The sequence below is a fragment of the Limulus polyphemus genome, unplaced genomic scaffold (genome assembly GCF_000517525.1).
Source record: "Limulus polyphemus unplaced genomic scaffold, Limulus_polyphemus-2.1.2 Scaffold8472, whole genome shotgun sequence".
Taxonomy (NCBI): Eukaryota; Metazoa; Arthropoda; class Merostomata; order Xiphosura; family Limulidae; genus Limulus; species Limulus polyphemus.
In genome coordinates, this window is record NW_013674082.1 from 18,498 (window position 1) to 29,573 (window position 11,076).

Below are 11,076 nucleotides of genomic sequence, written 5' to 3' on the forward strand. Positions count from 1 at the left end.
AAAACCACAGATATAGACATAAATCTTTCTAAATTAGATAAAACCACAGATATAGATATAAATCTTTCTAAATTAGATAAAACCACAGATATAGATATAAATCTTTCTAAATTAAGATAAAACCACTGATATAGACATAAATCTTTCTACATTAGATAAAACCACAGATATAGACATAAATCTTTCTACATTAGATAAAACCACAGATATAGACATAAATATTTCTAAATTAGATAAAACCACTGATATAGACATAAATCTTTCTAAATTAGATAAAACCACAGATATAGACATAAATCTTTCTAAATTAGATAAAACCATAGATATAGACATAAATCTTTCTAAATTAGATAAAACCACAGATATAGATATAAATCTTTCTAAATTAGATAAAACCACAGATATAGACATAAATCTTTCTAAATTAGATTAAACCACAGATACAGACATTAATATTTCTAAATTAGATTAAACCACAGATACAGACATAAATCTTTCTAAATTAGATAAAACCACAGATATAGATATAAATCTTTCTAAATTAGATAAAACCACAGATATAGACATTAATATTTCTAAATTAGATAAAACCACAGATATAGACATGTGCAAGTACTTTAAAACTGATAGTTAAGAAACTAAATCTTCACATCAAAATATCTCAATGGTAACAGGTGACTGTAGAAATTATTCTATTTTCATCTACGTTTTTTTTTTGGTTTAAATAAGACTTAGCAAAAAATAAAATAAAACAATGGAGATCATAACGATCCAATAACAGCAACTATGTTTGTAAAGCAACATGTGGTGAACTGGAAGAGAACTACGTTTCAGTACATAAACTAAAGTAAGAACATGGGTTACCCACCAAGAAATTACAGCTAAAACAGACTATCCTAGATAGAAAATATACAGAAGCAAAATATATAGGGAAACCTAAACCCCTAAATCAAGATTAGTCTATTTAACCCTAAGCGTACGGAATCAGTCTATTGGACTAAGTCCGTAATGGAGAATTAATGTTTATAATACTTCTGAATTAACTTTGTATATAATGAAGTTTGGTAAACATGGCATATTGTACACAAGACTTCATTTTTAATAAGGCACTCCAACTACATTTATTTTAGTTGACTCAGACTAAGCTGAGTGCAAGGTGATTTTCATGTTAAATGGCACTTCAACTACATTTATTTTAGTTGATTCAGACTAAGCTGAGTGCAAGGTGATTTTCATGTTAAAAGGCACTTCAACTACATTTATTTTAGTTGACTCAGACTAAGCTGAGTGCAAGGTAAAATCACGTTGCACTCAGCTTAGTCTGAGTCAACTAAAATAAATGTAGTCGAAGTGCCTTTTAACATGAAAATCACGTTGCACCCAGCTTAGTCTGAATCAACTAAAATAAATGTAGTTGAAGTGCCTTTTAACATGAAAATCCATGTTAAAAGGCACTTCAACTACATTTATTTTAGTTGACTGAGACTAAGCTGAGTGCAAGGTGATTTTCATGTTAAAAGGCACTTCAACTACATTTATTTTAGTTGATTCAGAATAAGCTGAGTGCAAGGTGATTCTCATGTTAAGAAGAAAAATACTTTTTCTCATCTTACCAATTTGAAATTTAATTTCCCCTAACACTATATTCACTCAAGTCAGTTTGACAGACATCGTAACCACCACAAAAAACATGAAATGTTTATTTCTAGAATGAATGTAGATTGCAACAGAAAATTACAAATATTTATCCCAAACAGTCTAAGACTCCTAACAATTTACATCCCGTGAAAAGATAGCTCCTTATGTTAAACAAAATATCAAATTATGTAACAAGCAAAGAGGAGCCACATGCATACCTCACCAAGAAATTTTTTATTGAATTTTTGAAATTTTTTTATTTAACTTAAAAAGTTTCTAACTTTTGCCTTTTACTTTTACAATAATAAATATAAAAAAACAACATGAAATTTAGTACTTAGGTCTGTCTCTCGTTTTGTTTGCTATATAACTCCAATGAAACTTAATCCTACTTTTTTGTAACAATTTATTTATTTCAAGTATGCAAATAAGAACACAAAATATTAACATGCAAAAAAATACAATGTCCTAAAACTATTATAATTTAACTGGCTATAAGTGGACTTCAATAATTTCCTTACCTAATTGAGGTTACCTCGACAACAGAGATATCGGATCTGTAGGAAGAATAGCTCGAAACTTTTTTTTCCTACTGGTTATAAAACTCAACAGTAAATGTCATAGAGAACATTTTTTGAAAGAAGGGTGTGGCATGTCCGCTTGGATTCCTGGTTTATATCTCAGTAAAGGAAGAAGATTGAAGGCTATAAAATGTCTATACCATAATGTGTAATTCATGTTAAACTTGAATAGCAGTAGTAAGTTTGTTTGTTTGTAATTAAGCACAAAGCTACACAATTGGCTATCTGTGCTCTGCCCACCACGGGTATCAAAACCCGGATTCTAGCATTGTAAGTCCGCAGACATAACACTGTGCCACTGGGGGGCAGCAGTAGTAAGAATATTTAAATTTGGAGTAAACACAGAGATGTGAAGACTGAGTATTTATTTTAATATTTACTTTTGAAATCATGAATTTATAACTTTGAATTTAACTCTGTAAAAGACCATGTACACTTTGACCCCCACAAATGGACAGAGGTTTAATAGATATTTTATTATTGCTACAACATTGGTGTTTCCCTAATTTCGAATTGTTGTATAGTTTTCATCTGTACAACATATTATATAGAAATATTTGTTAACACTTGTGTAATTATAAAGAATATAATGTCATGTCAACTACACTAAATCTACTATATCCAGTATCAATGAGGTCTTTCATTTAATATCAGGGTTCTTCAGTCTGGCTGGGATATGACAGGTAGAGCTGTAGCCAAGAACCGTTTCATTTCAAACTTATTCTAATATTACAGTTTTTCTTGAGCTGGGCTGAACATTAAGAAAATGGTGAAACACTGATAAAATAAACAGATATCTGAATTTAGTCATTTATGTATTTTAAGGTTTTTCTCAAGTTACCAAACATTTGTAAATTATGTATTAATATACCAGTACTCCACCAGATTATAATTTACAAACAACATATTCCCACTGCTGGTGAATTAAAAGTTCCATAATAAGGATGCTACATAAAAAAATAGGTGAAATATGGAATAAAGTGATGTCTTAACACTGTCATGAATTGATTGTAGTTACTTGAATTTATTTTGAATTTGTGAGATTTGCATCTATATTTCTCTCTCGTTTAATGATCAATATTAATGTAAGCACAATGGGCTATCTGTGCTCTGTCCACCACTGGTATCGAAACCTGGTTTCTAGCACTACAAGTCCACAGGGGGGGTGCTTTTCAAGGGAGGTGATAATTGTCTCATCAGTGGTTGATAAAGTTTTTGAAAATCTTAGGCTTACTAAACTTTCGACATAATTTGAAGAAATTAAAGCTTATGTAGATGAAGGTACAGGTGTATTCAGAAAACTTGTGATAAGGTGTCACATAAAGGTCTTGTTGAAAAATTATCTCTGTAGGTATGGAGGATAGGTTGTCTGGGTGGAAGGTTTGTTATAAGTGGAGTTCAGTCAAACTGGATTAATGTCACAGTTCAGTAACTCGGGGCTCACTGTTAAGGGCTTTCTTTATTTTTTATTCAAATAAATAACATAGATGAAGGAATGATCAATAAGTTACTTAAACTTGCTGATGATATGGGTTTGGGTGTTTGCTGGCTATAAGGAGGATACTACTACTTTACAAAAAAAAAAAAAAGAAGAAGATTATTTGGAAAGTCATCTTTAGCTAAGACAGCTATATTTTTCTAACAGGGTGGTTGGCTTTTGGGATGGGTTGCCTTCCAATATGTCGGATACAGTTAACGTAAGGGAGTTTAGATGAAGGCTTTATAAATATTTGAATGATAACAGATGGCTTTGTGTCTTATTTTCATTTTACAATTTGGTTTAGTGGATGGCACAGTCTAGATGAATCAACAGGTCCCTTGTTTTTCTTAAATCATACGTAATATGTAACATATTGTAGAATATTTCTATTTTAAAATGAAATGTTCAAGGCCAACTTGTTACCATTATCTCAAGTTATTACTTCTCTAATATTTCCATATCAAGACTTTATTTATATTCTTTTATATACAAGCAAGGTTATCTCCAGAAACGACAACTTGTACGTCATTGGTCACAATCAGCATAAACCTTCCTCAGTTTTAATTTTTTGTTTTTATTATTATGTTTCTTCCAAGGCTTCTGAGTCTCACTCGAAGGTGGTGCTTTGGAAAGTACACCTTTACTGTGGGCTTGAAGACTCACCTGATTATACAGAAATAAAATGTAAAGATTAGCTCTGTATATGAACTTAAGTTACAAATGTAAAAACTTGAACTTTCTTCCATCAGTCATAATTTGTGACTGTATGAAACTTAAAACGTCCATATTATAAATACTTAAATGTGACGCTATTATTTTACTAAATATTTATGAATAAATCTGCTCAACATAAGTGCTAATAATGAAAAACAAAAAACTATGGCTTTAGAAACAAACATTTCTATAATCAGACGTTTCAGAATTTACAAGTTCCAGCAAAATAAAGAACTAACGGAAACATAATATGATAAACAATACAGGAATAGCAACGTACATACACATAAGTATAGCAATATGACAATTACAGGTAGAACTACGTACACTTTTAACTGGGTGGAAGGGAAATATTGTAAATTTAAAACAGAAATAGCGGGATATTACTTAGGATTTGAAATTCATTTATTACTGAACAATTTTCTTAGATAATCCTGGTAAACCTCAGAATGAGTTAAAAATTCAAAGAAGTAAGTTAAGAAAAATTATTGAAGTTATATTACCAATGATAGTAAAGTTAACATTTCATCGAACACTGGATGAATAACGAACAATTATACATAACAAGTCCTAACTGGTTAGCCACACTTCTAGATATGCCAATTACTACTCCATCTGGTGTGAAAATGTCAAGCACTGAATGCCTAGAATAAGATTTGTAGTAATAACCTTGATAAAAAGTACACTTGAAAGGAACGTGTCTTAAGGAATTCATGTAAAATATCCAACACAGGAACTTAATGAGCATAAGGTTAACTGGGTATCAGTAACTTGTTGATGAGGATGTTTAGTGAGATATCTAGTATGGTACACAAGTTCCTGTTGAGGTCATTAAACCAAACTTGATATCAGTAACTTATTAGTGAAGATGTTTACTGAGATAAACATTTAGTATGGTAGAAGGCTGATGGAAACCATACACAAGTTCCTGTTGAGGTCATTAAACCAAACTTGATATCAGTAACTTGTTGAAGAGGATGTTTACTCAGATAGAGCTCCATAAAATAAGTCTATCATGCTACAAAGGTGGACAGAGTTTGTGCTTTTCTTCCAGGTAAACATGTTTCTGGGAACCTGATTCTCGTCCGACTCTTGTACAGAAAAAATTGCCATGGGATCCACTAGGAAAACTTAAGGAAAAGGTTCATACTAAATTTATCACTTCTCCAAAGAAACCAAGCTAATAGTAAACATTTGTTGGATAAAATTATTAAATGACACAATGTCTTAGCATAGTAAATATTAATACTTTTGTTCCTAGTACCGTTTCCCACAAAAACAAGTATTTAAGTTAGGGAGGGTTAAAAATCAGAGAATACTAGTTGGAGATAGATACAGCACTCGACAGAAGGATAGTTGTTCCAGTTATTTCTACAAATATGGCATCAATTAGTTCAGTTGTTTCTCGATAATAAAGAAGGATTTGTTATCTCACAAGAGAAACGTTTGTATCAATTTTTATATGCTAAAAGAAATACAGGATTTAAAGCTATTAATTTATGTGTTGTATTCCTTATTAATATTTTACTTCCCATATTGCAATGCACTTCTCTTAATCATATCCTCCTAAGAGTTAAACAATCTTGTCAGTTACTACGTACTCTTCAATTTATTGTTCATAACCTTATCTGGTCTTACTTAACAGTTCACATGACAGTACGATGCTATCCAAACAGTAGCCTTATCTGGTCTCACTTAACAGTTCAACATAACAGTACGATGCTATCCAAACAGTAGCCTTATCTGGTCTCACTTAACAGTTCACATGATAGTACAATGCTATCCAAACAGTAGCCTTATCTGGTCTCACTTAACAGTTCACATGATAGTACAATGCTATCCAAACAGTAGCCTTATCTGGTCTCACTTAACAGTTCACATGACATTATGATTTTTTGAAATTACTTACGTAGAGAGGTTGATTACTGTTTTTGGCATGCATACATGTATTGGAGAGTCTGAAGGACTATTTCATTTGACAGGAATTTACATGTTATGGTTTGAAAAGAATGTTAAGAATAACAATTGTTTTATAAAGAGGTTATTTCATAATGGATAGAGAGACAGAAGAAATGTTGAACACTGTTATTGAACATTTGACACAGGGTTATGTTTTGAAGAGTACAGAATAATGTCAATAAACTGTAAATCTGTTTGTTAGTTTGCTTGCCTTAATATACAGAAATGATAATTTTGTTCTATTTCAAAGAAAAAATTGATACAGGAATGATGAGATTCTAAGTACACTAGAAATATTTTGAGCTATTCAATATTGTGGAAACGAGTGTGTTCAACGTATCTTCTGTATGAAGATGGTTTGTAACCCATGGGTCACAAGCTCATGGTGACAAATATGTTTGTTAGTGTCAGGCCTGAAGGTGACCACACTACCATAATATATATTTGGCCATTCAAGACAGTGTGATGGTCCCTAAGGGAATGTTTAACCAAATGTCCATTGAACCAACTCCTTATTAGAGAGGGAATGTTAACTACAAATCTGAAGTTAACACACGTATCTACACAAAATGCGTCAAACTTTCAGTGAACTGTAAAAGTCTGTTGTACACTAGAAATCAGATGTGTTACAAAAGTATCTGTCCTCAAGATATGTCTGTAAATTGAAGACACCAGTCTGACTCAGATTCTGACAAGTCAGAGTGAAGATGATGTTCGTGTGAAGAATAAAAATACTTTTGTCCAACGTACAGTTTGAAAATTCTATTTATATAACCTCTAGAACCTTCTAAATTCATACCAGTAGTTTTTCTCGGCATACATATATACGATGTATCTGGTATTTGTTCTCCTTTACCCTAACTGCCACTAAATTAGCAACGTAGGGCCAAAAAAACAGTTGATAACCCTGACGTTAAATAAATAATATAATGTCGAATGGCACTCTGTAGAAGGTCTTGCACTTTGAATCCCACCTGTGCACAAAGAGTTAAACAGCTGTTGAAGTTGTTGGCAGTTAAAACTATAGTATAGTTTGTTTTCATTAAGGCTGTTTAGAATTCTTTCAATTGCTTCTTCGAGTGTAATATTAGTGAATAAGGATTCAAAGATGAATGCCAGCTATTATATAACGATCAACGTTATGAATTTTAACTGTCCTAAATTACAGATCTTAATGTTCGTCTTTACTGAATATACTTAAACTGCCATTCCTGTGTTTTATATTACACTAACATGTTTGGATTATAGCTCGTTGACCACAATGCAATCTGAGACATCCAATTAAAAACTCTTTGTTGTTACAGCCATGGTGTTGTTACGTAACTTCAGTTTCCACCTGCTTTAAACCAGTTTTAAACACACAAAACTAATAAAAGTTATTAAAGAAAAATGTATTTAATAAGTTTAGTAACGTATAAGTTAGTATTTAAATAAAAATCAAACCTTTCTAAAGAATTCGCTGTCGATTTCTTTACTTGTGATACGATCACTCTGCGTAAAAGACAGAAATATAAGACAATACAACAACTAATGTAAATAAAATTTAGTAAATATTACAAATGTCCATGAAAAACTATTATAGATCTTTTGTATGATTTATTTGTACCATTCTTAAGTTATCTGAAATACCTGGTTATCAACTAAAGAAACTGATAAAAGGTTTAACCACACAAGTTATACATATTATGTAGAATAATGAATGGCTCATTAAAGAAACTGAAACCCATATAAACAGTTCTATTGAATTAACATTAAGCTGATAGGTTAAGACACAGGCGTAGATTCCATGTTTGTAAAAATAAAAAATAACAGCAAATGATTAATTTAATGTTTTAAAACTAAACTTCACCATTGCAAAAAGGAAGAAAGAAAGAGGAAAACAAGTTCAACATTTTTCACTTAAAAATAAAAGTCAAATAATGTTATTTAAAAATAAAAGTCAAACAATGTTATTTAAAAAGTCACACAATGTTATTTAAAAATAAGTCACACAATGTTATTTAAATATAAAAGTCAAACAATGTTATTTAAAAATAGAAGTCACACAATGTTATTTAGAAATAAGTCATGCAATGTTATTTAAAAATAAGTCAAGCAATGTTATTTAAAAATAAGTCAAGCAATGTTATTTAAAAATAAAAGTCACACAATGCTATTTAGAAATAAGTCACACATTGTTATTTAAAAATAAAAGCCAAACAATGTTATTTAAAAATAAAAGTCAAACAATGCTATTTAAAAACAAGTCAATGTTATTTAAAAATAAAAAATCAAACAATGTTATTTTTAAACCACAGATCTAACTAATCGGGGCTTGTTGAGTTGTTGTCCATTTATTTATTAATGAGATTAAATAATTAAGTCTCTTTAAACAACACAAATAAAATAACTCGTAACCTTGCTTTAAAGCATTCATTTTAAAATTATATAGTCATATCACATGTCCTTGTAGATGTATTACAAGGAAAGTTGAGGCACGTATGTTGAGGAAAGTTGAGGCACGTATTGATTCACCTCTGAAGTTCTATAACTGTAAGAATATGGATCTGATCCATTATCATGTCTGGCAAGTGGTGCTACGTATAAATCCATTATTACAGTGAGTTACAAGTGAGGTGTTTTTCACGTCAAAACAAAGATAATTGTTCCAGTTTATAAAATAAAAAACTTTTCATATTTATTATTTTTAGCACAAAAGGATATCCATACCATGGAGGATTAACCCTTAGGCTTAGCATCATAACTCTGTAAACTCATCACTGATCCGTTAGGGTACAAACTTTATAGGTAAGTTTTAAAATATACAACAAAGGTAAGCACTTTAAATTGTTTCTTAAAAAACACCACAATGAAAACTTTCAAAGCTTCAAGTTCAAACTATTTAATCTGGTAGTTCTTTTAAATCCAGATTTGTTGAATCAATACACCTAGGTTCAAAGTTAAAACAATTTCATTATGACTGCTGGTTGAACTTCTACCAGATGTCAACGATTTTAATAACCATTTATGAAGACAAATCACGCTTATCATTATTGAATGTATTTCTTCATCAAAAACATAATAATTTCTTTGTAAGTAAAAGAAATTAAAGTTGTCACATAGTATTTCTTCAATATAACAAAGGTAAGGACAAATTCCACATGCAATAAGAAAGCTAGCACATCTAAGTAAACTACTGACAAAAACAGCAGTAAAACAACTACCACTGTTGTTATTACAGTAAATACTAAACAAACAAAAATGTTCATTTTTATTTTTTAAGCAATTTGAAATTAACTCTTTACACAAGCTTCTAACCTTCATCACACGAAGTTGATGTGGCGTTATCTCCCTGGAAGTATTCCTTGGTTGTGGTGGAGGAAATTTTTGGTAGTCTGATCTTTCTACCCCTGGTGGTGGGTTACAGTATAAAAGTTTTCCACTGACAAAATCCTTCAGAATGAAACGAGCAGCACGAGCTGTGTCAGGAAGTCCTCGTGGTCCCATGAAGCCTCGCATATCTGATAGAAATATTGTACAAATGTTTTAAAAATAGATAATGTAACTGTGAGACAAAATATCATAAACTTAAACAACCTTGTAGACAGATAATATAAAACAAGGGTCATAATCTACCTTAAACAGTGAGCCTTCCTTTACTACATTTAATAAACTAGTGATGAGACATAAAACAAGGGTCATAATCTACCTTAAACAATGATCCTTCCTTTACTACATTTAATAAACTAGTGATGAGACATAAAACAAGGGTCATAATCTACCTTAAACAGTGATCCTTCCTTTACCACATTTAATACACTGGTGATGAGACATAAAACAAGGGTCATAATCTACCTTAAACAGTGATCCTTCCTTTACCACATTTAATACACTGGTGCCGAGACATAAAACAAGGGCCATAATCTACCTTAAACAGTGAACCTTCCTCTACTACATTTAATACACTGGTGCCGAGACATAAAACAAGGGTCATAATCTACCTTAAACAATGATCCTTCCTTTACCACATTTAATACACTGGTGCCGAGACATAAAACAAGGGTCATAATCTACCTTAAACAGTGATCCTTCCTTTATCACATTTAATACACTGGTGATGAGACATAAAACAAGGGCCATAATCTACCTTAAACAGTGAACCTTCCTCTACTACATTTAATACACTGGTGCCGAGACATAAAACAAGGGTCATAATCTACCTTAAACAGTGATCCTTCCTTTATCACATTTAATACATTGGTGATGAGACATAAAACAAGGGCCATAATCTACCTTAAACAGTGAGCCTTCCTTTACCACATTTAATACACTGGTGATGAGACATAAAACAAGGGTCATAATCTACCTTAAACAGTGAGCCTTCCTTTACTACATTTAATACATTGGTGCTGAGACATAAAACAAGGTTCATAATCTACCTTAAACAGTGAACCTTCCTTTACTACATTTAATACATTGGTGCTGAGACATAAAACAAGGTTCATAATCTACCTTAAACAGTGAGCCTTCCTTTACCACATTTAATACCCTGGTGATGAGACATAAAACAAGGGTCATAATCTACCTTAAACAGTGATTCTTCCTTTATCACATTTAATACATTGGTGCTGAGACATAAAACAAGGGTCATAATCTACTTTAAACAGTGATTCTTCCTTTATCACATTTAATACATTGGTGCTGAGACATAAAACAAGGGTCATA

At 31.3% G+C, this 11,076-nt stretch overlaps 1 protein-coding gene and 1 long non-coding RNA gene across 2 annotated transcripts; one reads left to right on the plus strand and one right to left on the minus strand.

Moving 5' to 3' along the window:
* Nucleotides 1-7: 7 nt before the first annotated feature.
* Nucleotides 8-3,219, plus strand: LOC111083181. The gene is made up of 2 exons (XR_002608848.1): nt 8-1,294; nt 1,502-3,219. It is a non-coding gene; the product is annotated as an uncharacterized LOC111083181 (long non-coding RNA).
* Nucleotides 3,220-4,151: 932 nt separating this feature from the next.
* Nucleotides 4,152-9,894, minus strand: LOC106475364 (large subunit GTPase 1 homolog). Its single transcript, XM_022379493.1, has 3 exons — nt 9,670-9,894; nt 7,816-7,863; nt 4,152-4,362 (listed from the first exon to the last, which is right to left on the minus strand). The coding sequence occupies exons 1-3, from the start codon at nt 9,868-9,870 to the stop codon at nt 4,225-4,227; spliced, it is 387 nt and encodes a 128-aa protein (XP_022235201.1). The 5' UTR covers nt 9,871-9,894; the 3' UTR covers nt 4,152-4,224.
* Nucleotides 9,895-11,076: the final 1,182 nt, after the last annotated feature.